Here is an 18,062-nt window from a genome sequence, read left to right as displayed (position 1 = left end):
GCACTGACCCTCCGACAGTGCGGCGCTCCCTCAGTACTGCCCCTCCCACAGTGCGGCGCTCCCTTAATACTGACCCTCCGACAGTGCGGCGCTCCCTCAGTACTGACCCTCCGACAGTGCGGCGCTCCCTCAGTACTGACCCTCCCACAGTGCGGCACTCCCTCAGTACTGACCCTCCGACAGTGCGGCGCTCCCTCAGTACTGACCCTCCCACAGTGCGGCGCTCCCTCAGTACTGACCCTCCCACAGTGCGGCGCTCCCTCAGTACTGATCCTCCCACAGTGCGGTGCTCCCTCAGCATTGGCCCTCTGACAGTGTGGCGCTCCCTCAGTACTGACCCTCTGACGGTGTGGCGCTCCCTCAGTACTGACCCTCTGACATAGCGGCACTCCCTCAGCACTGACCCTCCGACAGTGCGACACTCCCTCAGTACTGACCCTCCGACAGTGCGGCACTCCCTCAGTACTGACCCTCCCACAGTGCGGCGCTCCCTCAGTACTGACCCTCCCACAGTGCGGCGCTCCCTCAGTACTGATGCTCCGACGGTGCGCTGCTCCCTCAGCACTGACCCTCCGACAGTGCGGCACTCCCTCAACACTGACCCTCTGACAGTGCGGCGCTCCCTCAGTACTGACCCTCCGACAGTGCAGCGCTCCCTCAGTACTGACCCTCCCACAGTGCGGCGCTCCCTCAGTACTGACCCTCTGACAGTGCAGCGCTCCCTCAGTACTGACCCTCCTACAGTGCAGCGCTCCCTCAGTACTGACCCTCCCACAGTGCGGCGCTCCCTCAGCACTGTCCCTCCCACAGTGCTGCGCTCCCTCAGTACTGACCCTCCCACAGTGCGGCGCTCCCTCAGTACTGACCCTCTCACAGTGCGGCGCTCCCTCAGCACTCACCCTCCGACAGTGCGACACTCCCTCAGCCCTGACACTCCGACAGTGCGACACTCCCTCAATACTGACCCTCCCACAGTGCAGTGCTCCCTCAGCACTGACCCTCTGACAGTGCGGCGCTCCCTCAGTACTGACCCTCCGACAGTGCGGCGCTCCCTCATTACTGACCCTCTGACAGTGCGACACTCCCTCAGTACTGACCCTCCCACAGTGTAGCACTCCCTCAGCACTGACCCTCCAACAGTGCGGCACTCTCTCAACACTGACCCTCCGACAGTGCAGCGCTCCCTCAGTACTGACCCTCCCACAGTGCGGCGCTCCCTCAGTACTGACCCTCTGACAGTGCAGCGCTCCCTCAGTACTGACCCTCCCACAGTGCAGCGCTCCCTCAGTACTGACCCTCCCACAGTGCGGCGCACCCTCAGCACTGTCCCTCCCACAGTGCTGCGCTCCCTCAGTACTGACCCTCCCACAGTGCAGCGCTCCCTCACTTCTGACCCTCTCACAGTGCGGCGCTCCCTCAGCACTCACCCTCCGACAGTGCGACACTCCCTCACTACTGACCCTCTGACAGTGCAGCGCTCCCTCAGCACTGACCCTCCGACAGTGCGGCGCTCCCTCAGCACTCACCCTCCGACAGTGCGTCACTCCCTCAGCCCTGACACTCCGACAGTGCGACACTCCCTCACTACTGACCCTCCCACAGTGCGGCACTCCCTCAATACTGACCCTCCGACAGTGCAGCGCTCCCTCAGCACTGACCCTCTGACAGTGTGGCGCTCCCTCAGTACTGACCCTCCGACAGTGCGGCGCTCCCTCATTACTGACCCTCTGACAGTGTGGCGCTCCCTCAGTACTGACCCTCCGACAGTGCGGCGCTCCCTCATTACTGACCCTCTGACAGTGCGGTGCTCCCTCAGTACTGACCCTCCGACAATGCGACGTTCCCTCAGTACTGACCCTCTGACAGTGCGTCACTCCCTCAGTACTGAGCCTCCGACAGTGCGGCGCTCCCTCAGTCCTGATGCTCCGACAGTGCGGCGCACCCTCAGCACTGACCCTCCGACAGTGCAGCACTTCCTCAGCAGTGACCCTCCGACAGTGAGGCGCTCCCTCAGCAGTGACCCTCCGACAATGCGGCGCTCCCTCAGTACTGACCCTCCCACAGTGCGGCGCTCCCTCAGTACTGACCCTCCCAGAGTGCGGCGCTCCCTCAGCACTGACCCTCTGACAGTGCGGCGCTCCCTCAGTACTGACCCTCCCACAGTGCGGCGCTCCCTCAGTACTGACCCTCTGACAGTGCGGCACTCCCTCAGCACTGGCCCTCCCACAGTGCGGTGCTCCCTCAGCATTGGCCCTCTGACAGTGTGGCGCTCCCTCAGTACTGACCCTCTGAGATAGCGGCACTCCCTCAGCACTGACCCTCCGACAGTGCGGCGCTCCCTCAGTACTGTCCCTCCGACAGTGCGGCGCTCCCTCAGTACTGACTCTCTGACAGTGCGGCGCTCCCTCAGTACTGCCCCTCCCACAGTGCGGCGCTCCCTTAATACTGACCCTCCGACAGTGCGGCGCTCCCTCAGTACTGACCCTCCCACAGTGCGGTGCTGCCTCAGTACTGACCCTCCGACAGTGCGGCGCTCCCTCAGTACTATCCCTCCGACAGTGCGGCGCTCCCTCAGTACTGACCCTCCCACAGTGCGGCGCTCCCTCAGTACTGACCCTCCGACAGTGCAGCGCTCCCTCAGTACTGACCCTCTGACAGTGCGGTTCTCCCTCAGCACTGACCCACTCAAGGTGCGGCGCTCCCTCAGCACTGACCCTCCGACAGTGCGGCGCTCCCTCAGTACTGACCCTCCGACAGTGCGGCACTCCCTCAGTACTGTCCCTCCGACAGTGCGGCGCTCCCTCAGTACTGACCCTCTGACAGTGCGGCGCTCCCTCAGTACTGACCCTCCCACAGTGCGGCGCTCCCTTAGTACTGACCCTCCGACAGAGCGGCACTCCCTCAGTACTGACCCTCCCACAGTGCTGCGCTCCCTTAGTACTGACCCTCCCACAGTGCGGCACTCCCTCAGTACTGACCCTCCCACAGTGCGGCGCTCCCTCAGTACTGTCCCTCCGACAGTGCGGTGCTCCCTCAGTACTGACTCTCTGACAGTGCGGCGCTCCCTCAGTACTGCCCCTGCCACAGTGCGGCGCTCCCTTAATACTGACCCTCCAACAGTGCGGCGCTCCCTCAGTACTGACCCTCCCACAGTGCGGCGCTCCCTCAGTACTGACCCTCTGACAGTGCGGCACTCCCTCAGCACTGGCCCTCCCACAGTGCGGTGCTCCCTCAGCACTGGCCATCCCACAGTGCGGCGCTCCCTCAGTACTGACCCTCTGAGATAGCGGCACTCCCTCAGCACTGACCCTCCGACAGTGCGGCGCTCCCTCAGTACTGCCCCTCCCACAGTGCGGCGCTCCCTTAATACTGACCCTCCGACAGTGCGGCGCTCCCTCAGTACTGACCCTCCCACAGTGCGGCGCTCCCTCAGTACTGATCCTCCCACAGTGCGGTGCTCCCTCAGCATTGGCCCTCTGACAGTGTGGCGCTCCCTCAGTACTGACCCTCTGAGATAGCGGCACTCCCTCAGCACTGACCCTCCGACAGTGCGACACTCCCTCAGTACTGACCCTCCGACAGTGCGGCGCTCCCTCAGCACTGACCCTCTGACGGTGTGGCGCTCCCTCAATACTGACCCTCTGACATAGCGGCACTCCCTCAGCACTGACCCTCCGACAGTGCGACACTCCCTCAGTACTGACCCTCCGACAGTGCGGCACTCCCTCAGTACTGACCCTCCCACAGTGCGGCGCTCCCTCAGTACTGACCCTCCCACAGTGCGGCGCTCCCTCAGTACTGATGCTCCGACGGTGCGCTGCTCCCTCAGCACTGACCCTCCGACAGTGCGGCACTCCCTCAACACTGACCCTCTGACAGTGCGGCGCTCCCTCAGTACTGACCCTCCGACAGTGCAGCGCTCCCTCAGTACTGACCCTCCCACAGTGCGGCGCTCCCTCAGTACTGACCCTCTGACAGTGCAGCGCTCCCTCAGTACTGACCCTCCTACAGTGCAGCGCTCCCTCAGTACTGACCCTCCCACAGTGCGGCGCTCCCTCAGCACTGTCCCTCCCACAGTGCTGCGCTCCCTCAGTACTGACCCTCCCACAGTGCGGCGCTCCCTCAGTACTGACCCTCTCACAGTGCGGCGCTCCCTCAGCACTCACCCTCCGACAGTGCGACACTCCCTCAGCCCTGACACTCCGACAGTGCGACACTCCCTCAATACTGACCCTCCCACAGTGCAGTGCTCCCTCAGCACTGACCCTCCGACAGTGCGGCGCTCCCTCATTACTGACCCTCTGACAGTGCGACACTCCCTCAGTACTGACCCTCCCACAGTGTAGCACTCCCTCAGCACTGACCCTCCAACAGTGCGGCACTCTCTCAACACTGACCCTCCGACAGTGCGGCGCTTCCTCAGTACTGACCCTCCGACAGTGCAGCGCTCCCTCAGTACTGACCCTCCCACAGTGCGGCGCTCCCTCAGTACTGACCCTCTGACAGTGCAGCGCTCCCTCAGTACTGACCCTCCCACAGTGCAGCGCTCCCTCAGTACTGACCCTCCCACAGTGCGGCGCACCCTCAGCACTGTCCCTCCCACAGTGCTGCGCTCCCTCAGTACTGACCCTCCCACAGTGCAGCGCTCCCTCACTTCTGACCCTCTCACAGTGCGGCGCTCCCTCAGCACTCACCCTCCGACAGTGCGACACTCCCTCACTACTGACCCTCTGACAGTGCAGCGCTCCCTCAGCACTGACCCTCCGACAGTGCGGCGCTCCCTCAGCACTCACCCTCCGACAGTGCGTCACTCCCTCAGCACTGACCCTCCCACAGTGCGGCGCTCCCTCAGCCCTGACACTCCGACAGTGCGACACTCCCTCACTACTGACCCTCCCACAGTGCGGCACTCCCTCAATACTGACCCTCCGACAGTGCGGCGCTCCCTCAGCACTGACCCTCTGACAGTGTGGCGCTCCCTCAGTACTGACCCTCCGACAGTGCGGCGCTCCCTCATTACTGACCCTCTGACAGTGTGGCGCTCCCTCAGTACTGACCCTCCGACAGTGCGGCGCTCCCTCATTACTGACCCTCTGACAGTGCGGTGCTCCCTCAGTACTGACCCTCCGACAATGCGACGTTCCCTCAGTACTGACCCTCTGACAGTGCGTCACTCCCTCAGTACTGAGCCTCCGACAGTGCGGCGCTCCCTCAGTCCTGATGCTCCGACAGTGCGGTGCTCCCTCAGTACTGACCCTCCGACAATGCGACGTTCCCTCAGTACTGACCCTCTGACAGTGCGTCACTCCCTCAGTACTGACCCTCCGACAGTGCAGCACTTCCTCAGCAGTGACCCTCCGACAGTGAGGCGCTCCCTCAGCAGTGACCCTCCGACAATGCGGCGCTCCCTCAGTACTGACCCTCCCACAGTGCGGCGCTCCCTCAGTACTGACCCTCCCAGAGTGCGGCGCTCCCTCAGCACTGACCCTCTGACTGTGTGACACTCCCTCAGTACTGACCCTCCCAGAGTGCGGCGCTCCCTCAGTACTGACCCTCTCACAGTGCGGCGCTCCCTCAGCACTGACCCTCCCACAGTGCGGCACTCCCTCAGCACTGACCCTCTGACAGTGTGACACTCCCTCAGTACTGACCTTCCGACAGTGCAGCGCTCCCTCAGTACTGACCTTCCGACAGTGCAGCGCTCCCTCAGTACTGACTCTCTGACAGTGCGGCGCTCCCTCAGTACTGCCCCTCCCACAGTGCGGCGCACCCTTAATACTGACCCTCCGACAGTGCGGCGCTCCCTCAGTACTGACCCTCCCACAGTGCGGCGCTCCCTCAGTACTGACCCTCTGACAGTGCGGCACTCCCTCAGCACTGGCCCTCCCACAGTGCGGTGCTCCCTCAGCATTGGCCCTCTGACAGTGTGGCGCTCCCTCAGTACTGACCCTCTGAGATAGCGGCACTCCCTCAGCACTGACCCTCCGACAGTGCGGCGCTCCCTCAGTACTGTCCCTCCGACAGTGCGGCGCTCCCTCAGTACTGACACTCTGACAGTGCGGCGCTCCCTCAGTACTGCCCCTCCCACAGTGCGGCGCTCCCTTAATACTGACCCTCCGACAGTGCGGCGCTCCCTCAGTACTGACCCTCCCACAGTGCGGTGCTCCCTCAGTACTGACCCTCCGACAGTGCGGCGCTCCCTCAGTACTGTCCCTCCGACAGTGCAGCGCTCCCTCAGTACTGACCCTCCCACAGTGCGGCGCTCCCTCAGTACTGACCCTCCGACAGTGCAGCGCTCCCTCAGTACTGACCCTCTGACAGTGCGGTTCTCCCTCAGCACTGACCCTCTCAAGGTGCGGCGCTCCCTCAGCACTGACCCTCCGACAGTGCGGCGCTCCCTGAGTACTGTCCCTCCGACAGTGCGGCGCTCCCTCAGTACTGACCCTCTGACAGTGCGGCGCTCCCTCAGTACTGACCCTCCCACAGTGCGGCGCTCCCTCAGTACTGACCCTCCCACAGTGCGGCGCTCCCTCAGTACTGACCCTCCCACAGTGCGGCGCTCCCTCAGTACTGACCCACCCACAGTGCGGCGCTCCCTTAGTACTGACCCTCCGACAGAGCGGCACTCCCTCAGTACTGACCCTCCCACAGTGCTGCGCTCCCTTAGTACTGACCCTCCCACAGTGCGGCACTCCCTCAGTACTGACCCTCCCACAGTGCGGCGCTCCCTCAGTACTGTCCCTCCGACAGTGCGGTGCTCCCTCAGTACTGACTCTCTGACAGTGCGGCGCTCCCTCAGTACTGTCCCTCCGACAGTGCGGCGCTCCCTCAGTACTGCCCCTCCCACAGTGCGGCGCTCCCTTAATACTGACCCTCCGACAGTGCGGCGCTCCCTCAGTACTGACCCTCCCACAGTGCGGCGCTCCCTCAGTACTGACCCTCTGACAGTGCTGCACTCCCTCAGCACTGGCCCTCCCACAGTGCGGTGCTCCCTCAGCATTGGCCCTCTGACAGTGTGGCGCTCCCTCAGTACTGACCCTCTGAGATAGCGGCACTCCCTCAGCACTGACCCTCCGACAGTGCGGCGCTCCCTCAGTACTGTCCCTCCGACAGTGCGGCGCTCCCTCAGTACTGACTCTCTGACAGTGCGGCGCTCCCTCAGTACTGCCCCTCCCACAGTGCGGCGCTCCCTTAATACTGACCCTCCGACAGTGCGGCGCTCCCTCAGTACTGACCCTCCCACAGTGCGGCGCTCCCTCAGTACTGACCCTCTGACAGTGCGGCACTCCCTCAGCACTGGCCCTCCCACAGTGCGGTGCTCCCTCAGCATTGGCCCTCTGACAGTGTGGCGCTCCCTCAGTACTGACCCTCTGAGATAGCGGCACTCCCTCAGCACTGACCCTCCGACAGTGCGACACTCCCTCAGCACTGACCCTCTGACATAGCGGCGCTCCCTCAGTACTGACCCTCTGACAGTGCGGCACTCCCTCAGTACTGACCCTCCCACAGTGCGGCGCTCCCTCAGTACTGACCCTCCGACAGTGCGGCACTCCCTCAGTACTGACCCTCCCACAGTGCGGCGCTCCCTCAGTACTGACCCTCCCACAGTGCGGCGCTCCCTCAGTACTGAAGCTCCGACGGTGCGCTGCTCCCTCAGCACTGACCCTCCGACAGTGCGGCACTCCCTCAACACTGACCCTCTGACAGTGCGGCGCTCCCTAAGTACTGACCCTCCGACAGTGCAGCGCTCCCTCAGTACTGACCCTCCCACAGTGCGGCGCTCCCTCAGTACTGACCCTCTGACAGTGCAGCGCTCCCTCAGTACTGACCCTCCTACAGTGCAGCGCTCCCTCAGTACTGACCCTCCCACAGTGCGGCGCTCCCTCAGCACTGACCCTCCCACAGTGCGGCGCTCCCTCAGTACTGACCCTCTGACAGTGCAGCGCTCCCTCAGTACTGACCCTCCTACAGTGCAGCGCTCCCTCAGTACTGACCCTCCCACAGTGCTGCGCTCCCTCAGTACTGACCCTCTCACAGTGCGGCGCTCCCTCAGCACTCACCCTCCGACAGTGCGACACTCCCTCAGTACTGACCCTCCCACAGTGCTGCGCTCCCTCAGTACTGACCCTCTCACAGTGCGGCGCTCCCTCAGCACTCACCCTCCGACAGTGCGACACTCCCTCAGTACTGACCCTCCCACAGTGCAGTGCTCCCTCAGCACTGACCCTCTGACAGTGCGGCGCTCCCTCAGTACTGACCCTCCGACAGTGCGGCGCTCCCTCATTACTGACCCTCTGACAGTGCGACACTCCCTCAGTACTGACCCTCCCACAGTGCAGCGCTCCCTCAGCACTGACCCTCCAACAGTGCGGCACTCTCTCAACACTGACCCTCCGACAGTGCGGCGCTCCCTCAGTACTGACCCTCCGACAGTGCAGCGCTCCCTCAGTACTGACCCTCCCACAGTGCGGCGCTCCCTCAGTACTGACCCTCTGACAGTGCAGCGCTCCCTCAGCACTGACCCTCCCACAGTGCAGCGCTCCCTCAGTACTGACCCTCCCACAGTGCGGCGCACCCTCAGCACTGTCCCTCCCACAGTGCTGCGCTCCCTCAGTACTGACCCTCCCACAGTGCAGCGCTCCCTCACTTCTGACCCTCTCACAGTGCGGCGCTCCCTCAGCACTCACCCTCTGACAGTGCGACACTCCCTCAGCCCTGACACTCCGACAGTGCTACACTCCCTCACTACTGACCCTCCCACAGTGCGGCACTCCCTCAATACTGACCCTCCGACAGTGCGGCGCTCCCTCAGCACTGACCCTCTGACAGTGTGGCGCTCCCTCAGTACTGACCCTCCGACAGTGCGACACTCCCTCACGACTGACCCTCCCACAGTGCGGCACTCCCTCAATACTGACCCTCCGACAGTGTGGCGCTCCCTCAGTACTGACCCTCTGACAGTGCGGCGCTCCCTCAGCACTGACCCTCTGACAGTGCGGTGCTCCCTCAGTACTGACCCTCCGACAATGCGACGTTCCCTCAGTACTGACCCTCCCACAGTGCGGCGCTCCCTCAGTCCTGATGTTCCGACAGTGCGGCGCTCCCTCAGCACTGACCCTCCGACAGTGCAGCACTCCCTCAGCAGTGACCCTCCCACAGTGCGGCGCTCCCTCAGCAGTGACCCTCCGACAATGCGGCGCTCCCTCAGTACTGACCCTCCCACAGTGCGGCGCTCCCTCAGCACTGACCCTCCCACCGTGCGGCGCTCCCTCAGCACTGACCCTCCGACAGTGCGGCGCTCCCTCAGCACTGACCCTCTGACAGTGTGACACTCCCTCAGTACTGACCCTCCCAGAGTGCGGCGCTCCCTCAGCACTGACCCTCTGACAGTGTGACACTCCCTCAGTACTGACCCTCCCAGAGTACGGTGTTCCCTCAGTACTGACCCTCCCACAGTGCGGCACTCCCTCAGTACTGACCCTCTCACAGAGCGGCGCTCCCTCAGCACTCACCCTCCGCCAGTGCGACACTCCCTCACTACTGACCCTCTGACAGTGCAGCGCTCCCTCAGTACTGACCCTCCGACAGTGCAGCGCTCCCTTAGCACTGACCCTCCCACAGTGCAGCGCTCCCTCACTTCTGACCCTCTCACAGTGCGGCGCTCCCTCAGCACTCACCCTCCGACAGTGCGTCACTCCCTCAGCCCTGACACTCCGACAGTGCGACACTCCCTCACTACTGACCCTCCCACAGTGCGGCACTCCCTCAATACTGACCCTCCGACAGTGCGGCGCTCCCTCAGCACTGACCCTCTGACAGTGAGGCGCTCCCTCAGTACTGACCCTCCGACAGTGCGGCGCTCCCTCATTACTGACCCTCTGACAGTGCGGTGCTCCCTCAGTACTGACCCTCCGACAATGCGACGTTCCCTCAGTACTGACCCTCTGACAGTGCGTCACTCCCTCAGTACTGACCCTCCGACAGTGCGGCGCTCCCTCAGTCCTGATGCTCCGACTGTGCGGCGCACCCTCAGCACTGACCCTCCGACAGTGCAGCACTTCCTCAGCAGTGACCCTCCGACAGTGAGGCGCTCCCTCAGCAGTGACCCTCCGACAATGCGGCGCTCCCTCAGTACTGACCCTCCCACAGTGCGGCGCTCCCTCAGTACTGACCCTCCCAGAGTGCGGCGCTCCCTCAGCACTGACCCTCTGACAGTGTGACACTCCCTCAGTACTGACCCTCGCACAGTGCGGCGCTCCCTCAGTACTGACCCTCTCACAGTGCGGCGCTCCCTCAGCACTGACCCTCCCACAGTGCGGCACTCCCTCAGCACTGACCCTCCGACAGTGCGGCACTCCCTCAGCACTGACCCTCTGACAGTGTGACACTCCCTCAGTACTGACCCTCCCACAGTGCGGCGCTCCCTCAGTACTGACCCTCCCACAGTGCGGCGCTCCCTCAGTACTGACCCTCCCACAGTGCGGCGCTCCCTCAGTACTGATTCTCCGACAGTGCGGCGCTCCCTCAGTACTGACCCTCCCACAGTGCGGTGCTCCCTCAGTACTGACCCTCCCACAGTGCGGCGCTCCCTCAGTACTGATTCTCCGACAGTGCGGTGCTCCCTCAGTACTGACCCTCCCACAGTGCGGTGCTCCCTCAGTACTGACCCTCCCACAGTGCGGCGCTCCCTCAGTACTGACCCTCCCACAGTGCGGCGCTCCCTCAGTACTGATTCTCCGACAGTGCGGCGGTCCCTCAGCACTGACCCTCCCACAGTGCTGCGCTCCCTCAGTACTGTCCCTCCCACAGTGCGGCGCTCCCTCAGTACTGATTCTCCGACAGTGCGGCGGTCCCTCAGTACTGACCCTCCCAGAGTGCGGTGTTCCCTCAGTACTGACCCTCCCACAGTGCGACGCTCCCTCAGTACTGATTCTCCGACAGTGCGGCACTCCCTCTGTACTGACCCTCCCACAGTGCGGCGCTCCCTCAGTACTGATTCTCCGACAGTGCGGCGCTCCCTCAGTACTGACCCTCCCACAGTGCGGCGCTCCCTCTGTACTGATTCTCCGACAGTGCGGCGCTCCCTCAGTACTGATTCTCCGACAGTGCAGCGCTCCCTCTGTACTGATTCTCCGACAGTGCGGCGCTCCCTCTGTACTGATTCTCCGACAGTGCGGCGCTCCCTCAGTACTGATTCTCCGACAGTGCGGCCCTCCCTCAGTACTGACCCTCCCACAGTGCGGGTTTCCCTGTTCTCTGACGGGCCCCCTCTACTTCCCTCCGCAGGTTCATAAAGTGTTCCCCAGCGGCCTGGCCGCGCAGGAGGGAACCATCGCGCAGGGGGACGAGGTCCTGTCCATCAACGGAAACTCCCTCAAGGGCCTGACGCACAGCGGGGCTTTGTCACTGCTCCACAAAGCGAGGCCTGGTCACCAGGCCATCGTGGTGATTCGCAAGGTGTGTGAGGCGGAGAGGGCTGCCCTACGTGTGAGGGGCATGACACCCCGCGACAACGTCAACCACGGTGCGGTTCCAGGTACGAGGAGCACGCAGATCCTCTTCAGACGTCGAGCGGAGCCCGCCTTGTAGTGTGATTATTCCCCGGTGGTGTGAGAGAGGCTGGCTAGGCCGCCCCTGGAGACGGTGTTGCTGGAGCCGCCATGTTGCTTTCGGCCATGGGTCACGTTGTCGCGGGAGTGTCCCTTTAGGAAAGGTTCTGTCTTATCACATGGCTTCAATTATGTCATTGTGTGGGTGGAGCTGGGCTGTGGCTCTGAGTTTCGGGACTGGTTTTGAACAGGTTGAAATCATAGAATCATAGAATTTACAGTGCAGAAGGAGGCCATTCGGCCCATCGAGTCTGCACCCTCTCTTGGAAAGAGCACCCTACCCAAGGTCCACACCTCCACCCTATCCCCATAACCCAGTAACCCCACCCAACACTAAGGGCAATTTTGGACACTATGGGCAATTTAGCGCGGCCAATCCACCTAACCTGCACATCTTTGGACTGTGGGAGGAAACCGGAGCACCCGGAGGAAACCCACGCACACACGGGGAGGATGTGCAGACTCCGCACAGACAGTGACCCAAGCCGGGAATCGAACCTGGGACCCTGGAGCTGTGAAGCATTTGTGCTATCCACGATGCTACCGTGCTGCCCTGTGCCCTGTGAAAGACGTGTCTCTGTCTATCTTCATTTTAAAAGCTGTTTCCAGACGGCTCGATAACGTAAAAAAGATAATTGCTTTCTCGAAGGAATTCAAACGTGCTGTTTGAGAAGGGGAACAGAGTATCAATAACACGTCTTAAACCAGTGAGAGTGCCGTGGGCTGGGCCGCACCTTTGAAAAGGGGTTTCTGGTTTTACTTGGATTTTGTTATTGAATTGGAACAGTTAAGGGGGAATTCATTAAGGGTTATGCATAGGTTACTGTAGCTGTGTGGGGCCTTTGTGTTTGTGGTATTCTATGATGTATTTTGGAGTTTTCTAAACCCTGGCCCATAACGTGACTAATATGCTTTCCCCTCTCTTCCCTCCCCCCGCCAGTGAGTTCGGGAGACATGGTCGCGGTGGAGCTGATGAAGACGTGTGGAGGACTGGGTTTCAGTCTGGATGGGGGAAAGAGTTCAAGCCAGGGGGACCGTCCGCTCACCATCAAAAAGGTTTTCCAAGGTAGGCGGCCAACGTCGTTCTCTCTCGGGCGCTGTCTTCAACCCTCGGGGCCCCAAAAGGGGTTTTCCACTCCGCACACATCCCGATGGAGGCCAACTCGCCTCACGAATGGTTCAGAGGGGGAGCTACTCTGTTCTGTTTTGGCTAGCTTTCATCCCATTCATCCAGACATCCCTCCCTCCCTTTTTCTTTCCGCCCTCTCTCTCTCTCTTCCCCCTCTCCTCTTCTCTCTCTCCCTCTGTTCCTATTCTTCACCCTCGCCACCTCTCACCTCCTTTTCTCCTTCCCCACCTCACCTTCCCTCAGGCCCCTTCTCGCCCTCTCTCCACCTCTTTCTCTCTCCGTCTCTCTCTCTCTCTCTCTCTCCCCCCCGTCACTCTCCCTCTGTCCCTTTCCCCTCCTCACCCTCTCTCTTTCTCCCTCCCCCTCTTGCTCCTTCTATCTCTTTCGCCCTTAACTTTCCTCACTCTCTCCCTCACTCTTTATCCCTCTCTCCCCTTCCCTTCTTCTCCCTTTCTCCGTCTGCTCTATCCCTTTCTCCCGTAATCTTCCTTTTTCTCTCTCTCTCTCTATCCCTCTCTCTCTGCCCCCTCTCTATCTCTCTTCCCTCGCCCTCCTCCCCCCCTCTCTCCCCCCTAATCTTCCACTCTCCCCTTCCTCTCTTTCTCCCTCCCTCTATCTCTTTCTTCTCTCACCTTCCTCCCTCGCTCTCTATCCCTCTCCCTTCCCCCAATCTTCCTCTCTCCTCTTCCCTTCCTCTCTTCCTCCCTCCCTCTATCTCTTTCTCCCCGAAGCTTCCCTCTCTATTCCCTCTCTCTCCCACTCCCTCCCTCCTCTATCCCCCTCTCTTTCTCCATCTTTGTCCCTCTCGCTCTGCTCTCTCTCTTTCACCCCCTCCCTCCCTCTCTTCATTGCTTTTCCCCTTTCCCTCCCTCCAGCTCTCTCTCTCTGGTCCATTTTGATCCTCAGGGCGCTAGATTGGCAATGCGGTCACATTATCCTCACAACTTTCCTTTTGGGGTAAGGATTCGGAGGTGAGGTCGGAGGAGGCAGGCAGGCAGGCGAGGAAGTCAAACAGGTTTCAAATTCCCATTGGCGACTCCATGACATCCACTTTGATGTTGGGAATGGGACATGGGTTCTGGAGCACGGGGGGAGGAGGAACATGCAGAGGGAAGCGACATTCGAGGTGGGCGCGATGAGGAGAGGGTGGGGGGGTGCTGGAGTGAAGGTTCAAGAAGGAACTCCCCCTCCCTACCCGGAGGAGCTGGGGTGAAGAGCTTGATGAGGGCCTGTGGGCCGACACCCTGGGCAGGGTGAACCTCTCCTCATCATGTGCCAGGCTCGCATTAATCCAGTTTAAGGTGGCGCATCGGGCGCATATAACGGCGGCAAGAATGAGTACATTTTTTGGGGTGGAGGACAGGTGCCCGAGGTGTGCGGGGGAGTCCGGCGAACCATGCCCCAATGTTTTGGGCATGCCCGGCGCTTAAAGAATTCTGGCAGGGGTTTGCGAGGGAGATGTCCAGGAGTTTGGACGCTCGGGTGAAGGCGAGCCCAGCGGTCGCGACCTTTGGGGTGTCGGAGGATCCGGGAGTGCAGGAAGCGAAAGAGGCCGAGCCTTTGGCCTTTGCCACCCTGGTAGCCTGGTGACGGATCTTGTTAACGCGGAGCGACTCGAAACCCCCGGGCGCGGAGACCTGGGTTAGCGACATGGCGGGGGTTCCTCAGTCTGGAGTGAATAAAGTTCGGCGAGAGAGGGGACTTGATGGGGTTCTCCCAGCGGTTGCGACCTTTCCTTGACTTATTTTTATCTTTATTTGTATTTCTATATTTGTTACGTAAAAACGTTGGTTGGAAAAGCTTTAATAAAACAATTATTAAAAAAACAGAAGGAAATCCCCCCCTCAAAGAACTCTTCGCTTTATCACCTCCTCTTCATTCCAGGGGGATCAGCTGATCAAACGGGCCTACTCCAACCCGGAGACCAACTGATGCAGGTCGGCGAGGAAGATTACTGCAACCTGACCTGCTATGAGGCGTGGAATCTGATCAAGGCCATTGCCCCCGGCCTCGTCAGGGTGGTGATCAGGAAGAGCCAGCTGGGGGCACAGGGGCAGCAGACATAGACATTCGGGGGGGGTGGTGGAGGGAGGCTCTCCCCCACACTGAAGACCCAGCGGCGCCTGGGTAGAACTCCGATATCCTTTCCAAACCTAGTCGCCATGGCCACCTTGGAGGTAAATGCCGTGATGAGCACTCTACGAAGACGTGTCAGGGAGGCTGGACGCGCCCCTGGGGCAAGATGGCGAGCAGCCAGGCACAAAGATAAATTCTTCAAAAGGCTAATGAGAAGTTAGCCCCTATACAAAGCAGTGAGAGTTCGCTTCTAGTCCCCGTCGGTGGGAATTCACTTCTAGGCCCTGTTGGTGGGAGTTCACTTCTAGGCCCTGTCGGTGGGAGTTCACTTCTAGGCCCCGTCGGTGGGAGTTCTCTTCTAGGCCCCATCGGTGGGAGTTCTCTTCTAGGCCCCATCGGTGGGAGTTCATTCTTAGGCCCCATCGGTGGGAGTTCACTTCTAGGCCCCGTCAGTGGGTTCGCTTCTAGGCCCCGTCGGTGGGAGTTCACTTCTAGGCCCCGTCGGTGGGAGTTCACTTCTAGGCCCCGTCAGTGGGTTCGCTTCTAGGCCCCGTCGGTGGTTGTTCACTTCTAAGCCTTGTCGGTGGGTTCGCTTCTAGGCCCCGTCGGTGGGTGTTCACTTCTAGGCCCCGTCGGTGGGAGTTTACTTCGAGGCCCCGTCGGTGGGAGTTCACTTCGAGGCCCCGTTGGTGGGAGTTCACTTCTAGGCCCGGTCGGTGGGAGTTCTCTTCTAGGCCCGGTCGGTGGGAGTTCTCTTCTAGGCCCCATCGGTGGGAGTTCTCTTCTAGGCCCCATCGGTGGGAGTTTATTCTTAGGCCCCATCGGTGGGAGTTCACTTCTAGGCCCCGTCGGTGGGTTCGCTTCTAGGCCCCGTCGGTGGGAGTTCTCTTCTAGGCCCCGTCGGTGGGAGTTCACTTCTAGGCCTCGTCGGTGGAGTTCACTTCTAGGCCCCGTCAGTGGGAGTTCACTTCTAGGCCCCGTCAGTGGGAGTTCACTTCTAGGCCTCGTCGGTGGAGTTCACTTCTAGGCCCCGTCAGTGGGAGTTCACTTCTAGGCCCCGTCGGTGGGTGTTCACTTCTAGACCCCGTCGGTGGGAGTTCGTTTTAGGCCCGGTCGGTGGGAGTTCACTTCTAGGCCCCGTCGGTGGGAGTTCACCTCTAGGCCCCGTCGGTGGGAGTTCTCTTGTTCTCTTCTAGGCCCCATCGGTGGGAGTGCATTTTTAGGCCCTATCTGTGGGAGTTCCCTGTTGAGTCCCAATCAGTGGGAGTTCATTTCTTGGCCCAATCTGTGGGAGTTCCCTTGTAGGCCCTACCCATGGGAGTTGACTCAAGTAGTCCCCATTTAGGTCACTGTGTTCGGTTCTGATGGTGCTCCAGGACAGACCGTGAAAATGACGGCCCTCCCCAGATTTCTATTTGTATTTCAGTGCCTTCCCATCTTCATCCCTGAATAAGGCCATCGCGGGATTTGTGTGGGCGAATAAGACCCTGCGAGTGAAGTGAGTGTTGCTGAAACGCAGGCGGGGGCGGGGGGGGGGGGGGGGGGGGGGGCGCAGGGTGGGGGGGCGGCGGCGGGGGGGGTGGGGGGGGGGGGCTGGCGTTGCCGGACTTTTGCAACTACTACTGGGCGGTCAATTCGGCCATGATTAGCAAGTGGGCAGTGGGGGAGGGGTCGGCATGGGAGCGGTTGGAGGCGGCGTCACGTAAAGGCACCAGCCTGGGAGCGCCGGTAACGGCACCTCTGCCGTTCTCGCCGGCCCGTTACTCCACAAGTCCGGTGGAGGTGGTGTCGGCACTGAAGATCTGGGGGGCCGTGGGGGAGACACGAGAGGATGGAGGGGGTGTCGGTCTGGACCCCGATATTTAATAACCACGGGGGATGCAGGACAAAGTAGTTGCCGGTACCTGGGTGGGGGGGGGGAGGGGAAAGTGTCGGATACCTACCAGGAGCTGCTGGAAGCAGAGGAAACCCCGGTGGAGGAGCTTAAGGGCAAATGGGAGGAGGAGTTAGGAGGAGAGTTAGAGCCGGGTCTGTGGGCGGAAGTCCTAAGCAGGGTCAATTCCTCCTCATCATGTGCCAGGCTCAGTTTAAGGTGGTACACCGGGCACACATGACGGCGGCGAGGATGAGCACCTTTTTCGGGGTAGAAGACAGACGTGCGAGATGTGCGGGCAGCCCAGCAAACCATGCCCACATGTTTTTGGGCATGCCCGAAGCTTGGAGGGTTCTGGGAGGGGTTCGCCAAGGCGATGCCCACGGTGCTAGCAGTGGTGCCGAGTCCAGAGGGGGGGGGGGCGATCTTTGGAGTGTGATGCCCTATCAATTAGGGGCTGGTTTAGCACACTGGGCTAAATAGCTGGCTTTGAAAGCAGACCAAGGCAGGCCAGCAGCACGGTTCGATTCCCGTACCAGCCTCCCCGAACAGGCGCCGGAATGTGGCGACTAGGGGCTTTTCACAGTAACTTCATTTGAAGCCTACTTGTGACAATACGCGGTTTTCATTTCATTTCAATTCCGACGAGACGAGAGTAGAATGTAATCGAGGCTTTAATACACAGAGATGTATGGCCTCCTACAGCAGCTTACGAAATTTGATTTGATTTATTATTATCACATGTATTAGTATACAGTGAAAAGTATTGTTTCTTGCATGCTGTACAAACAATGCATATCGTACATAGGGAAGGAAGGAGAGGCTGCAGAATATATTGTTACAGTTATAGCAAGGTGCAGAGAAAGGATCAACTTAATACGAGGTAGGTCCATTCAAAAGTCTGATGGCTTTAGGGAAGAAGCTGTTCTTGAGTCGGTTGGTACGTGACCTCAAACTTTGGAAGTGGCTGCTGTTCGGAGAGCACACACATTTATACTCCGCCTGCTGGGCGGAGCCTGCAGGCAGGGATCTACCCTCGTACCTGTAGTACAGGGGCCTTACCGTAATACCCATATATACAATATAACACAACAGTGGTGACTACCACAGAGTGTCAGAAGACCCGGGGGTTCAGGGGGCGGAAAGAGGCCGAGGCCTCCGGCCTTCGCCTCCCTGGTAGCCCGGAGACGGGTCCTTTTAATGTGGAGGGACTCGAAACCCCCCCCCGAGTGCAGAGACCTGGGTCAGCGACCTGGCTGGATTTCTCGGCCTTGAGAAAATAAAGTTTGCCGTAAGGGGATCAATGTTAGGGTTCACCCGGAGGTGGCCGTCATTCGCCAACTTTCTCGGGAAAATTAAAATGGCGGCAGTAGCA

At 60.9% G+C, this 18,062-nt stretch overlaps 1 protein-coding gene across 1 annotated transcript in view; it reads left to right on the top strand.

The window, feature by feature from the left end:
• LOC140402938 (pro-interleukin-16-like) overlaps positions 1-16,339 on the top strand; it is a 43,682-nt gene extending 27,343 nt beyond the window's left edge. The window contains exons 4-6 of the mRNA XM_072490581.1: positions 11,287-11,536; positions 12,550-12,675; positions 14,623-16,339. Of these exons, the coding sequence (XP_072346682.1) occupies positions 11,287-11,536; positions 12,550-12,675; positions 14,623-14,804 (558 nt within the window). The 3' untranslated portion in view covers positions 14,805-16,339. The remainder of the gene's footprint in view (positions 1-11,286; positions 11,537-12,549; positions 12,676-14,622) is intronic.
• The last annotated feature ends 1,723 nt before the right edge of the window (positions 16,340-18,062 follow it).

Source organism: Scyliorhinus torazame, chromosome 26 (genome assembly GCF_047496885.1).
Source record: "Scyliorhinus torazame isolate Kashiwa2021f chromosome 26, sScyTor2.1, whole genome shotgun sequence".
Lineage (NCBI taxonomy): Eukaryota > Metazoa > Chordata > Chondrichthyes > Carcharhiniformes > Scyliorhinidae > Scyliorhinus > Scyliorhinus torazame.
Note: the sequence above shows the minus strand (reverse complement) of the source record. Positions and strands in the feature narration are given on the sequence as shown.